This window comes from Daucus carota, chromosome 3 (genome assembly GCF_001625215.2).
Source record: "Daucus carota subsp. sativus chromosome 3, DH1 v3.0, whole genome shotgun sequence".
Classification (NCBI taxonomy): domain Eukaryota; kingdom Viridiplantae; phylum Streptophyta; class Magnoliopsida; order Apiales; family Apiaceae; genus Daucus; species Daucus carota.
In genome coordinates, this window is record NC_030383.2 from 10,098,809 (window position 1) to 10,114,256 (window position 15,448).

At 31.7% G+C, this 15,448-nt stretch overlaps 2 protein-coding genes across 2 annotated transcripts; both read left to right on the plus strand.

The window, feature by feature from the left end:
* Window positions 1–7,554: 7,554 nt before the first annotated feature.
* LOC108213218 (transcription factor MYB4) lies at window positions 7,555–9,057 on the plus strand. The gene is made up of 3 exons (XM_017384989.2): window positions 7,555–7,827; window positions 7,961–8,090; window positions 8,195–9,057. Exons 1-3 carry the CDS (start codon window positions 7,695–7,697, stop codon window positions 8,829–8,831), a joined length of 900 nt encoding a protein of 299 aa, XP_017240478.1. The 5' UTR covers window positions 7,555–7,694; the 3' UTR covers window positions 8,832–9,057.
* Window positions 9,058–13,343: 4,286 nt separating this feature from the next.
* Window positions 13,344–14,812, plus strand: LOC108213254 (transcription factor MYB30). Its single transcript, XM_017385028.2, has 3 exons — window positions 13,344–13,604; window positions 13,743–13,872; window positions 13,974–14,812. The coding sequence occupies exons 1-3, from the start codon at window positions 13,472–13,474 to the stop codon at window positions 14,590–14,592; spliced, it is 882 nt and encodes a 293-aa protein (XP_017240517.1). The 5' UTR covers window positions 13,344–13,471; the 3' UTR covers window positions 14,593–14,812.
* Window positions 14,813–15,448: the final 636 nt, after the last annotated feature.

Below are 15,448 nucleotides of genomic sequence, written 5' to 3' on the forward strand. Positions count from 1 at the left end.
TACACCTGAAGTGACCACTACATTACCGTCTAGAATAATTATATCCTTGAAGGATAACTGTGATGGGATGAGAGCAATTTCACCCTCAGTTCTTCAACAACACAGCTCAAATCCAGATGATATCAGAAGCAATGATGATAACCCTCAAACACCACCAAGATCTTCTCCGCAGATATAAACAGAGATATTTAGCAAAAAAAAAAAAGGATATAAACAGAGATGAGTCAGCAGGTATTATGCATTTACATTGTGTTTTATAATATGTTGTAGTGTATGTTATGCGAGGTTAATAAGCTTACATCGTGACTTTTTGTTGAACATTCAGATGTGAAGTTGTACGAGAATACAGATCATCAGTAGTTAGTAAACCAGGTCTCTGCAAGAAAGCAATCGCAAAATGAGCTTGAAAGTTCAGAAGCACAGAGATTGTTGAGAACATGTCCTGATGCAAGGAGAAAATCATTGTCGGCAGCCATCGCTGGGTCACTTAGTGAGGATTCACAGATGAATAAACGGAGAAAAGTAATGGAAGTGAGTCCAAATAAAGATGACAGTCCTTCAGCTGCCAACAGAAAGGCTAGCCTTCGGTCATTAGCACGACCTTTGGCTGCAGGATTGTTTCGCTGATTTGGCACATTCGTGGATATATACTTTTTTGTCTCATTTGGATGTGTAGATGATATTAAATGTCCATGAGAATCATTATAGAACCAGCAGAATAGCTTTTCGTTAAACTCAAATACATGTCGGCTTATCTTGCATCTCCATTGCTGCAGACTTAAGTTTCTTAAATTTGGGTTGGTAGTGGTACTTTGGGTTGTAAAGTTTGGTATAGAATTTTGCTGGGTGTGTTATTCGAGCAGGGAATTTTAAGCTTTAGACCAGAAACTAGATTTCCTTTCATTTGCAGGATTTTTTGAATGTAATCGGTGAAGGAATTTCAAGAAAGCCTATTTCATTTACCGGCCAGATTTGTCTCTCTTTTTTTTCGCCAAGTGATTCTGGATGTAGTACTCATTCGCTTACTGTTTGGCTGCATAATTCCTGGAATCCTTTAGCTTCAGGGCATATTAAAGTTTTATAAACTAACAGCTTATTTGCCTTGATAATGTGCTCTCAACGTTTCTAGATATTTTACGGTGTAATGTTTTTACTGACCGCGCGAAGCGCGGGTTTCTTACCTAGTTAATCATATAGGGACGTTACATCTATGTTCTTTCTACTTTCTGATTCTAAAAATAAACAAAATTGTATACTTGCAGTATATTTTCCGATTACTGGATATTTATTCACACTGATTGTACTTACCCTTCCAAATTTTTTTTATTTCATGGACTTTGAAGTTGATTCTCGCAACGCACATTACAAAGCCTATAAGTTACAAACCTGCTATACTCACAAGTTGTAAATTTTTGCAAATTGTGAAGTCATATAAGTCATGCGGAGTCTTGCAAAAGCTGTAAATTCATACAATTCCTGTAAATTGCGAGCCTCTACAAGCCCTACAATATATTACGGACATGCTACAAATTCATACAAGCCTTACGAACACTAAGACCCTACAACTTAGAACATTATAAAATTTGTCTTGCAAGTTTTATAAGATGTGAAACCCTACAAACTCTATATAAAATCTTACGAGTTAAAAAATTGTACAAATTCCATATAGTCTTACACACCTCAAAATCTTACATTACATGTATCATAAACTGCAAAATCTTATAAATTTCATGAGCTCTATAAACTATAAAGCCTTCAAGAGTTTTATAAGTTGCAAAACCATAAAAGTTGCGCATGGCTACACAAATTCTGCAACTGATGCAAAGCTTAACAAGTCGTGTCAATATATGTTCAAGCTAAGTGGGTGTTTAGGAGTATTGCTTATGGGCTTAAAACTCTGAAAGCCCACTTCTGTTTTTTACCGGTCCCTTTGACAAATGTTAGGAAGTACTTAATTAAAGGGAAAATAGATTTTTTTGTCACCGAACTTATTATGTTTTTAGAAACTTGCCACTCAACTAAATTTTTTTTCCTTTTAGTCACTGATGTTAGGTTTGGATTTATTTTTAGTCACTAACTTAGGTTCGAATATGATTATTAGCATTATGATAATTTTTTGTAGCATCATTAATACATAGTGATAGTATATAATTTTTTGATAATATGATGTATGTTTATATCTTTGTATATAGCAATAATAACATAAAATGAGGTAATATAATATTAAAATCAGGAAAAATCGTAATTAGAATTCTAGAAATTCATTAAATCATCAGTATGAAATCAATGACTTCAAATAATTTATGTTCTCCACGATAAAATAAAGTCTAATTGAGTGATACGATGCATCATCTTTCACTATTAAAGTTTCAATCACCTAGTTCAGCCTAAAATCTCTCTTAAATTTATCCTCATAATTTTTAATAACTTTATCTTATTATAATTTTCAAGAGAAAGATAAATAAATATAGAGGAAAACTTAATCTTCAATGATTTATGAGATTTTCTTTTTGCGTATAAAAATTCAAACACTAAATTTTTATTCGGAATAAAAATAAAATAATTTATGAGAGTACACTTTTAGAAATCGTAAAATGCGTGTTTAACTCTTATCACCGAAGATAAACGATCTTGGATACATAAAAGTACTATATGTAAAGATAAACATATATCAAATCATCAAAATATTACAGGTTATCACTATATTTTAATAATACTACAAATAATTAATATAATGATAATAATCAAATCCGAGCCTAAGTTTAGTGGAAAAAAAAAATTCTGAACCTAACATCAGTGACTAAAAAGAAAAAAAAAATTAGTTGAGTTGCAAGTTTCTAAAAACATAATAAGTTCGGTGACAAAAAAATCTATTTTCTCTTAATTAAACGAAAAGAAGCCCAAAAAAAAGCTGAAAAACCTAACTTTTTTCGAGACTCAAATTCTGCTTCTTTGTAACAAAAAAGACTTCTAAGTATTAAAAAAAAAGCCTTCAAGAGTTTTAAAAGTTGCAAAACCATAAAAGTCAGCGCATGGCGACACAACTGATGCAAAGCTTAACAAGTCTTGTCAATATATGTTCAAGCTAAGTGGTATTTGGGAGTATCGTTTATGGGCTTAAAAGCCTGAAAGCCCACTTCTACTTTTTACCAGTCCGTTTGACAAATGTTAGGAAACGAAAAGAAGTCCAGAAAAAAGTTAGGAAATTTTAGTTTTTTTTCCCGAGACTCAACTCTAGCTTCTTTGTAATACAGAAAACGACTTCTAAGTATTAAAAAAAAGTGAAACTATAAAAGTACATTCAACATATATTACGACATCATCAAATATCACTATTTTGATGCCACTGATATATAAAAAAAGACGAACTATTAATAAATTTTGATTATTATTTTAAAATTATAAGTGAACTGTTTATTGAACTACGGATGCAGTCTTAGCTTTTTCGTAATGATAAGTACGGAATCTCATATAATTCTCAGTACGACAACCGATTGTTAATGTATTCAATTTACGGGCTTAAAAGTGCAATAAGCCCACTTGTACTGTTTGATGCATGTTTGGCAAATTAGCTGAAGTACTATTCTCGTGAAAAAAGCTCACTAAAAAAGCTACGGAACGTAGCTTTTTATGAGCCTCGGCTTCTTGCTTCTTTTCAATCTGCAGTAAATGAACCTGCACACTATGAGTCTGTGACCATATATCAGAGAAAATATCACACAAAAACTAATTAATTGATGACTCGAGTAGATTTACTATAATATTATTTAGTTATTAATTTTTTCTTTTAATGCAGAGTTTAAAATTTTGTAATTGTAAAATATTTCATGTATTAATAATAAAAGGTCTTATATTATTATAATATATTTTTAAAAGAAACAAATTATTATATTATAAAATTACGAAATTATACCAACTTAGAAGTTAAGTTATCCAAACATTTAAAAAACTTATAAGTCACGGTATCCAAACACTTATAATAGCTTATAATTCCAAACCAACTTCTCACTTCTAATCAACTTCTTTACTTTAAGCAATAAGTCACTTCTTTTAAACTCAGCCAAACTCATAAGTTACGGAAAAAGTATACTTACTCCTTCCCTTTGATTTATATACCCTTTTTTTCCCATTCAATTCTATACATTTCAAAACTTTCTTAAAATAGTAAAATTTTATAATATAAAAATCCCACCCACCCACTATCTTTATCTACTTTTCCAAATCTATCACTTAAATATTAATAGATCCCACCGCTTTACCTACTTTTTCTTTTACTTTACATTACTTTTACACTACTTTATATTACTTATACATATTTTTTAGTATCCGTGTCCAATACAAACATATATATCTCAGAGAAACGGAAAGAGTAATAATTTGTCATACTGCAATTTTGTTGTTGTAAAAAATTTAAATAAATTTAATACGATCTCTAACAAACCAGTTTAATGACTATGGTACAAATGAGAAATGACTACGATTTTGATTTCGTAGATGCTTCGACCATTCATAAGTTGACCTGTGTGAAATTGTTTTGCAAAACCGTGGAAAGTAAAAGGGTTCACACGTGCTTTTGTGTGGAAGAATTGAAAGATAAGTTTCTCGCAGGGCTTCAATGTTTCTGATCGGGGATGACGTTGACACCTGTTTGTGGCTGGGGCTTAGCTATAATTCAGATTTTTTTTGACTATAGAGAGTTAAAGATTTATTATTATTGTTATCATTATTATTATTATTATTATTGACAAAAGATTTATTATTATTATTATTTTTTGTTTAATTAAATAAATATTTATAGTTGTACATTCTTTATAAAATTTGTTGTACGTTGCTAAACCAATTTTATTATATTATAAAATTATCTAAATACTCTCTCCATCCCAATTCTTTCGTCTTGTTTGATTTTTTGAGGTCAAATTGACTAAATTTTAACTGAAATTTATATATATTAAATAATTACAAAAAATATATTACTAAAATCTACATTTATTCTACTTTAAGATGTATTTTTCGATTTTTAAGAGATAATATAAAAATAATTACTCTCTCCGTTTTGAAATATGGGTCGTTTGATTTTTTTGCACATATTTCTAAGTACTTTGACCGCATGCTAAAAATCATTATTTTTTTAAAAAAAAATTTGAATAAAAATATAAATCATATATTTTTATTTATAAAAAGAAAAATACGTAAAAAAAAAAGTTAAACGACTCATATTTAAAGAAAAAAAAGAGTACTCATTACCAATCAAAGACAAAAAAATTGGGATGAGGAAGTACATGCTAACTATAATTTTTCTCAATTATCTCACTTTAAGTTGAGATTACAAATCATTATCATATGTTATTACTTTAAAGTACTAAAAATTTGAACGCAACAAAACCTTTTATATGCGGGTGACATGTTTGAACACAAAGCATGTGTTACACATGCGGTGTGAATATAATTATTAGTTCTTGTGTCCCCTATGTTGAAAATTATTCTCATAATTAAATATATTTGTATAAAAAAGCAATTGTTTGGGCAAATGACACGTACAATGACGTTAAAGTTCTGGATTAGCTGACGTTGGAAATAATTTTCAATCAGATATTTAATGTGTTTAGTGTTACTTCTCAGCTGCAAGAAGTACACTGTTGTTAGTTTTTGTCTAGTGGGGTATATAAACTTTCGTCAAGTCCAGGAAACGCGTATAGGTGTGATCACAAGGAGTTTGACCTTCGACATTTCTACCTTAAGACCCGAAGCATCTCAGATTTGTACGCACGTGTTAATAACACTAACTTAAGTATTTGTACTTAAAAGGAATCCTGCACATAATCTTTTTTTTGTTATAGCATTTCCAGGATTTAAGTAAAGTCATGGACGCATATCCTTTTACATAAGTGTCTTACAAATTTTAAAAATATGCAGGTGTTCTTCAAAAATATGTTTGGTGTCCTCCCAAGAATATAATTTTAGATCCGGCCCAGGATACTTCTTCATTTTTTAACTTTAAAAATTTATACTCTCTCCATTTTTTATTATACTTGTAATTTGTTTGAATGTCTATTTAAAAGAATTATTTTAAAAAACATATTTTTCTAGAGTTAAAATACTAATAATATATTTTTGTTTAAAGAAGGAAAATTTTGAACATATTACTTTTAATTTTTTATATATATTTGAAAAAAAAATTAGATCTTTTTTATATATATATTTAAGATTAGTGGAAAAAAAAACAAAACTATATATGTAATGGACGGAGAAAATATTTTGTTGCTGGACCAGACCAACACACCCTAAATTTAATTTAAAATTCACCTTAATCGGCTTTTGAAGAGCATCTCAAATAACATCCAAAAATGATTCTTTGAATATATAATTTCTAGTAGATTAGGTGAATATATTGAAGGACTCCTGTTATGAAAAATAAAATAAATCGTAACTTCTTGTAAATAAATAATATTGAAATGCCGCATCAAACAAACTACTGTATAATAACTAATACATTGCATTTTTGCTAATCCAAGAGCTCTCAACCAGACCTTAATCCTAAATAATCCTGAATAGACAATCTTTTGATGTTGCTTGCACTACACGTGTTACAGATAAATGAAGGCTGGTAAAAACAGAGGACTTTCTTCTAAAAATGAAGAGACAAAGGTAGCTCGTAATTGTGGAGCACATTGAGCCTTTAAAATTACATTCTCACGGAGCAACTGAAAATCCCAAAAAGTATACAGTGCTAACTCGTACTTCTGCGTTTTCCATGCTACTTGAAAAGTAGTTTTCTGTTCCAATATAATAAGTTCACTTTATCAGCTGAGAAATAGCTTGAAAGGTTTTTCTTGCGGCAGAAAAATTATTCACTTTTATCTGTCTTGTTTGGTCTGGCTTCTTGAACAGAGGTTTTAGCAAATATTATTGATGTGTGCCGTGCTAGAGATTTGATACCATTTTATTTAATCAGTTAGTCATAATAAATTTTCTAAGATAAAAAAGACAAGTAATTAAATATCTATTTAGAAAACACTTTCATACAAAATTGTTTAATACAATAATCAAAATTACATCATTAATCATTTAATCAAAATAACTAATTCAATCAGCACCGCTGTACACCGATGCTAGGTCTTTTCCGAGATGTTACTCTTTAACACAAAAGGTGCCGAGGCTTGCTTAGTAAATCCTCGTTCAAGCAAGTTTTATCCTGCTGAACCAAAGTTATGTGCATGATTAAAAAAACATAGTATATGAAAACATAAAACTTTTTGAATAGATCTTAGACAGATAGACAGATAGTGATTGAAGGAACATGTGTAATTAATCTACTTGCTAGTAGCTACTGTTAAACAAAGACTTGAGGTCCAGGGTCACAACACACTGTAGACATGACACTGTTTTCCCCTGAAACAAGTTGACCCACTTCTGTCCAAAATTACATGTTAAAATAGTACGATGCCAGCATGTTCAAGGCACCTTCCAGGTGTTACAGTATTATATTTGGAAAAACACGTTTAATTTCCAATGTTGGACCCTATATATAAGTGAGCTTAGGTGGGTGCTGCTTTCAGATTCATTCAATCATCCACACTCTGATCTGCAAACTAGAGAGAGAGTGAGTGAATGAGAGTGAAGAGATTCTTTGTGATCATCCATAGATTCTAGAATCAAGAAAGATTAAACAAAAGAAAAGAGCAGTTGGTAAAAAAATGGTGAGAGCACCAAGCATTGATAAGAATGGGATCAAGAAAGGTGAGTGGAGTAAAGAAGAAGATGATAAGCTGAAGGCTTATATTAACAGATATGGAATTTGGAACTGGCGTCAGCTTCCCAAGTATGCAGGTATGTATCGAAATTTCGAATTATTTAAGCCTTGTAGAGAACTAACAGTACTTTATATGATTTTAGTCTTTCGATCTGATCCTGTGTAACCAGCAAGGAATTGATCATGTTCGTAAATTTTGTGAAATTTCAGGGTTATCTCGTTGCGGGAAGAGTTGCAGGTTGCGGTGGAAGAATTATCTACAGCCTGATGTTAAACGGGGTAACTTCACTAAAGAAGAAGAGGACATTATCATCAACTTACATAATCAGCTCGGAAAAAAGTAAGATTACTGAATTTGAATAACATCATCATTTATCGTAATGTGATAATTATATCATATAACGAACACTACTCTAACTTAACATTCTTTCTGATTTATTACAGATGGTCAATTTTTGCAAAACATCTACCGGGAAGAACAGACAATGAAATTAAAAACTACTGGCACACTCATCTGAAGAAACGGACACAAGGCCAAAATAATTTAACTCCGCCATCCAATCAAGTGAAGGCCGAATCTAGTTGTCAGACACCGCAAATATTAAAAGAAGAGATCAAACGAGAGCCATCTCAAACTGATAATAACCATCACCAAATTTCTACTCTCGGCCTCTGTCAAGGCTTAACCTCTCCAAGTGTCTCAGGTTGCAGTACTGGACTCTCCCGAAGCTATTATGATGCACCTTCACATCAAGAATCATCGGGTAATATCTGGAACCAAGACCTTATGGTTGAAGATTATGAGCTGGCACAAGGATCGTCCTGCAGTGACTTCTCTTTTAGCTATTCGGATGATTCGAATATGAGCAATCTAATGACGGCTGGGGATCATACTACTATCACTCCTACATATGAATGTTTTGATGATTTTTGGAGTCAGCTACTGGAGACGGATTACATGGTCAGTTCATACAAACATCAACAGCCGTTTGTGGACCCGGTTAATATTCCAAGTTCTCCAATTGCTGATGAAGTATTTTTGTGGTCTTATGACTTGAGTAGTGATGAGAGTAATAGGTAAAACATGTAAAGAAAGGCTAGCTATCTGCAATATCAGTTACCCATAATTACCTGATAATTAAGTACGTAGTAGTCATATATAATAATTACCTGGTAATTGAGTGTGGTGAGTGAATCTGTAATTATTTGTAATGTTCATGTCTGAAACATACAAGACTGAAGAACAAACCAATGTTGGGCAAGTGTACTATTTTGGAGTTTCCAATAAAAATATTACTACTTGCATATATAGAGAGACAGTCTAGAATTATAATCACAATTCATGTGCTCACATTTCACCGTGAAAACTCAATCATCTATATCCACAAGTCAAATTACTTATCTTAATTCTTCATGTATATTAGAATATATAGAGCCGTTTTAATACAAAAATAATTTTGTTTGAAATTTCGACTTCCATAGGTAAAAAATAATTCATGCAAGAGTTTACGCATTCATGCACGATCATTAAAAATTAAATTTTTTATATAGTACCACTCATTTTGTTCAGAATCAAATTTTTATATTTTATTAAATTCTATTAAATAATCAAAGATTATTAAAATTTGTAATAGTTTTCAACAAAAACATTTTAATTACAAAATTTTGGGGTAATTGCGTCTTTTCGTCCGTCTAATGACTCTCTGACCTATTTATTGGAGCACAGTCTCAGATATTACGCAATCTTGTATATCCTAATTTTTTCATTATTAAAGCCCATACTAAATAATGAATTTAATAGAAGACTGCATAATATTTTGGGACTATCTACCCTATTAGATTGTTAGAAAGTCGTTAATGTAATGATAATTACGTAAATATCTTTAAAAAAATTTAATTGAATTACTTGGGCTAGGAATCACCTATTCTATAACCACTTTCAAATTTAATTATTACTTTTTCAAAATTTAATACTAAAAATGGTGTCATAATCGAAATACAAGTATATAAAATACATTTTGCTCTTTTTTCATATGATGATGTGCAGCAATATCATGGAGCCCGTATGTTTTGTCACTGACTTGGGACAAAAAGGTTTAATAACAGTTGATTGAGACACAGAGTACTGTTTATTACGTTCGAAATACTACTAGTATCAGGTATTTGAATGCGAAGCTGGTATAAAATACGATATTATTACAGCACTATCGCTTTTAAAATTACTATTTATTGTCGGATGACTGGGGGAATGACACCAATGTTCTTAAATAGCTGACGTTTGTAGCATGTCTTTCTTTTCCCTATATACGTTGCTAAACACTTTTTGATTCACAATATTTAATCACTCCATAATACTATTATTCCAGTAACACTGCCCAACTGGAAGGATTAATTTAATGTATCGTTTATATTGATCAGGTTTTTAAACAAGTCAATACGGAAATGAAAAACTGGAAGTAATGTATTCAGGTACGGGAAACGCGTCTATAACAATAACCGCGCGTATGTATCAAACAAATTGACCTTTGACTTTTCTACGTCAAAATTAAACCTCGTGTTCATTCACTTATTTTTTCACCCTATTATTGTATTGTTATGAACACAATTTGTTGCAAATGTTAGGGGTAAAAAAATATAAGAACACGATGATGATCTCTTCTAAAAAAAACTACTCCCTCCGTCCCTTTTTACTTGTCCCTTTTGAAAAAATAACGCATCTTAAGAAAATGTTAGGTGGATATCTTGTTTTCATACATATTCCTAATAAATGCAATGAATTAGATAGAGTTGTGTATATATATATGATAGTCAAACATTGGAAGTTGTTACATTTTGAAAAAACATACAAAAAGTTGCTTTGAAAAGAGAAGTGGACAAGTAATTTGGGACAAAAATTTTTTTCAAAAGAGACATGTAAAAGGGGACGGAGGGAGTACTGAATATGACAGGTGTTTATGCACTAGAAAAAAAATGTTTTTAGGTCAGAATTGTTTCTCGCGGATTATCGAAGCCTTCCTGCAGGCAAGTTGTCAAAAAGTGCATGCCCCTATACTCCCTCCGGTCCAATTCAGATGAGTCTTTTTCTCATTTCACACATATTATTAAATATTAAATGATTATTCATTTTTCAATCTCTTCCGTGTTAACTTTCTATAGTATTGGAAAGGTGATACATTGAAAATGATAAATAAAAAAGGGACAAGAACGGATCTGAAGATTATTATAATAAATTTACATTATAAAGAAAGAGAGAGACTCAATTATTTTGAAATAATTTTTTTTGTAAAGGGTCATTTAATTTGGGATGGAGTGAGTAATACTTTATTTTGTATCTTAAAATGATTTAATTGATTCGATTTCTTTATTTCTCATAGATATGTCACCCTGGCCGTTGCATGTTGTGTAGTATATATGTGTGTATTATGTATATAATGTATAATTACATTTAGTAGTATAGTTTTATTATGCAGGTGAGAATTAACCAACATAACTGAAACTTTTTTGCATTCGAACTATATATTTGCCCTGTTTCTGCTGGTAACAACCTTCAAAACAGTTATTCCGACCAATTTTATTTAACAAACCTATCAGTATGATGTAAACATGTTAGCCCGTTTTATTAACGATTATTTTTTCTAAACAAAAGCAACACATTGAATTACAAAACCGGGAGAGTACTAGCTTGTAGGTAATTGAGTATGTTGTTTCGTTTAGAAAAAATAACTATTATATAAACATGACTAATTTGTTTATAAGATAATCCAAAATGGCAATCAAATATATTTATTTTAGTATCATGACATTGATATTAAGAGCCGATCGAGCTTGCTACCATTATATTTGATACTAACAATAAAAAAAATATAATAACATTTTTCTAGGTCAGAATATTGTTTCTCACTGCCGTGTGATTATCGAAACCTTCTAGGCAAGTTGTCGAAAGTTGAATAACACTAGCCTCCGGCCAATTTTAATGTAATAACATACTAGATTATTACATAAAATTATCTCGTAAAGATTCAAATCAGCCGGTTTTATTAATGATTATTATTAAACAAATCACATTGAATTTCAAAACGAGAGTATGTACTAGTTTGTTGGTAATTATTTTTTATAATTCAATATGTTGTTTTGTTTAGAAAACTTAACTATTATATAGTCGGGCTGATTTGTTTACGAGATAATCTAAAATGACAACCATTTATTTTTATTTTTATTTTAGTAATATTACATTAAAATGAAGCACTGAGCTGACTGCCATTATATTTGATACAATAAATAAAAATTTGTAATATCATTTTTCTATTGAAAAAAATGATATCCGAGTAATTTGTCCAGTGAAAAGATGTTGAAACTGGTTGTTAGCTAGGGTTGGGTTGAAAGTTTAGAAAAAGTTCAAACTTGGCGCGGGCACAACTTGCATAGTGGTCCAAGGCTAACAAATATAAAGCGTTACGGACTTACACGGCAACATATATAGTTGCATGCAGAGTCAACAACACGCCGGGCAAAATTGATCGCTCTGTTCTCCTTGTCAATAGTCATAGATTATAGTCTCTTATGTACTTCTAATTACGCAAATGTTTTATAAATTGTATTACTGCTTTGATTAGTTGGCTTATCCGTCATCCAGTAATTTTAATACTAGCTTTGTCTCGCTGGCCTGGGAACTATATTATATTATTTAAAAGCCTATCCGCTTATCAGCCTATATTAGATGGGGGGCCTGTATAACTCACAGAACTGCCAAGCTTTTAACACCAAGACACTGCGCAGACCATTGTGATCTGTATAAACAGGATTCTCATATTATTTTAAGCCCTATTGATGCTTTAATCTTAATATTATCATAACAAAGAAGACTTTATTAAGCAAAAACTTCTCTTTCTTTATATTTATTGGTATAAAGTTTGAGCTGATCGAATTCAAAAAATTTCAGTCAAATTATAGTCAATTTAACTAGTCAAAAGTCAAAAGGGACATTCTTCCGGCGGTCCATTGGCCACCCATTTATATGTTTGAAATTAGAATAACTAAACTACAAAAGGGGTAAAGTTTAGCTATTTTACTCAGCTACTCGTAAAGAGTGGAATTTTAAGAAAATCACAATTATAATGTATTCATCTCTCAGTATTCATCTTGTAGTGTCAAAACTGTAGTTCTGCATCCTCAATTCCTCATCATTTGGTCAAGTATTATCCGACATGTAACTGAACACACAGGAGAGCATTCTTGTTATGAGTCCCTTCTCTCCTGCTTGTGCATTTTTAGAAACAACACATTCAAGAAAAGGACTTGGAATAAACAAAAAAGATGATGCATAAATAGATGGTGATGGATATTATATTGTGTTTTCTACGGTAAATATTAGATTTCAGATATGAGAGCAGTGACGTCACCCACCCCCACACAGTAGACGTCACAGTGTTTTCTCCTGATGCAACTTGCACTTGTGTCCAAAACTACAAGTTTAATAATAAGACAGTAGGCATGTTCATTGCATCTTCTAGGCGTTGCCATATTATATTTGAACGACACGTTTTCAGTTTCTATTGTTGGACCCTATATAAATGTAAGTCAGCTTAGTTGTCTGATGCCATAACATTCATTCAATCATATACTCTCTCATCTGCAGTTTACAGAGAGTGAGTGAATGAGAGTGAAGAGATTACATCAACTCACAAACATTCATCGTCAATACGAAAAATAATTCTAAAAAAAATGGTGAGATCCCCTAGCATCGACAAAAATGGTATCAAGAAAGGCGAGTGGAGTAAAGAAGAAGACGATAAGCTGAGAGCTTACATTAACAGATATGGCACTTGGAACTGGCGTCAGCTTCCCAAGTTTGCAGGTATGTTCGGAGAATTTAAATAATTAAAATGTCGTCGGAAATTAAAGGATAGTACTGTATCCTGCAGGTTCATTATAGGCCGGAAAAGTTTACTTCAGAAATTTATTAAGTGTTTATTTGTATTTGGTGGAATTTTAGGGCTATCGCGATGTGGAAAGAGTTGCAGACTGCGGTGGAAGAATTATCTGCAGCCCAATGTTAAACGGGGAAACTTCACCAAAGATGAAGAGGATATCATCATCAACTTACATAATCAGCTTGGAAAAAAGTAATAACACTGCGAATAATTAATTAAGCAGATATTTTCTGATGTGTGAAATATGAATACATTATAAAGTATTAATTTTCTCCTTTTTCATTGTATTACAGATGGTCAATTTTTGCAAAAAACCTACCGGGAAGAACAGACAATGAGATCAAAAACTACTGGCACACTCATCTGAAGAAGCGAACACAAGGCCAGAATTCAGTCATGCCATCCAACCAAGAGATTAAGAGGGAATCTCCTTCGCTGATAATAAAAGAAGATACTAATCAAGAATCATCTCAACCCGATAATTACCAGCAAACGAGTATTCCCCCTTTTCAAGGCTTAACCTCTCCAAACGAATCATGTTGCACTGTGCTCTCGCAAAGCTATTCTAGTACACCTTCATCTCTAGAATATTCATCGGCTGATTTCTGGAGCCAAGAATTAACGATTGAAGATTATGATTTGACGCAAGGATCATCGTGTAGTGAACTCTCTTTCGGAAGTGTCTATGATCCTAAATCAAGTGATCTGAGTACTTGGATAAGGACAAATTTTTCTAATTTTGATTATTTGGATGATTTATGGAGTGAGTCATTTGAGACGGATAATTACATGATAAATGCATACAATAATCAGCAGTCATATGTGGATCCAGGACATGTTTATCCAAGTTCTCCAAGTACGGAAGAAGTATGTTTGTGGTCTTATGACTTGAGCGATGAGAGTATCAGTTAAAATATATAAACTGCAGCAAGTATATTGCTATTATTGAGCCCGTATAAAAAAAAAAAGAACAAATGCAAACAAGCCTATCTGTAATTAGCCATGGTTATCTATGAGTTATATAGATTGTTCTACTTTTTTACTTGAGATCGTGAAACTGGTCCGATCGAGGAGAAGATTTTTTTTGTGGAGCTGAAAGGAAATGCATCTTCATGATCCATCGTCTCTTTGAGTTTGGTACACTTCTAGTATCATATCATATGCTTAGGACGAGTGATTTTAATTTACTGTGGCTGGTAAATTTTGAGTTTAAGATATTCATTTGTGTGTACTGAAGCAGTACGGAGAATAAATGTATGCACCTAAATTTTTCCGCGAGTTTGGATATGTTCACAGATGTATGCAAAATATTTCCGCTGGTTTTGGATATGTTATTATTAAGAAGTAATGTAATCATATTATTTTTCACCGTTGTTTAATTCTTCACTTCCAGTGTTGTAGAGTTCTTTAATCTATAAAAGTTTTCGTTTATCAATTAAAACAAAATTATTTAAGCAGAAAAAAAAAACAATTCATTGGATAAAAATCTAATCATCTAATAAAAAAATATTGGAAATAATCAGATGTACTTTTTTCTAGTCCAGTTGTGAGCGGGGTAAAGTCTCCGGAATACTGACACTTGCTGTAATAAATATGTTTCCGTTGTGTAAACGACTCGAGAGGGAGAAAGGGGATCATGGATAGTGTACACGCATTAAATACTTGCAAATTACAGCGGGCTCACGATTATAAATGCTCCAATGAATTAATGAACATCTACAGGATACGGCTGAATTGAATGCACATTTCTAGAAGCTGGTACAGAAAT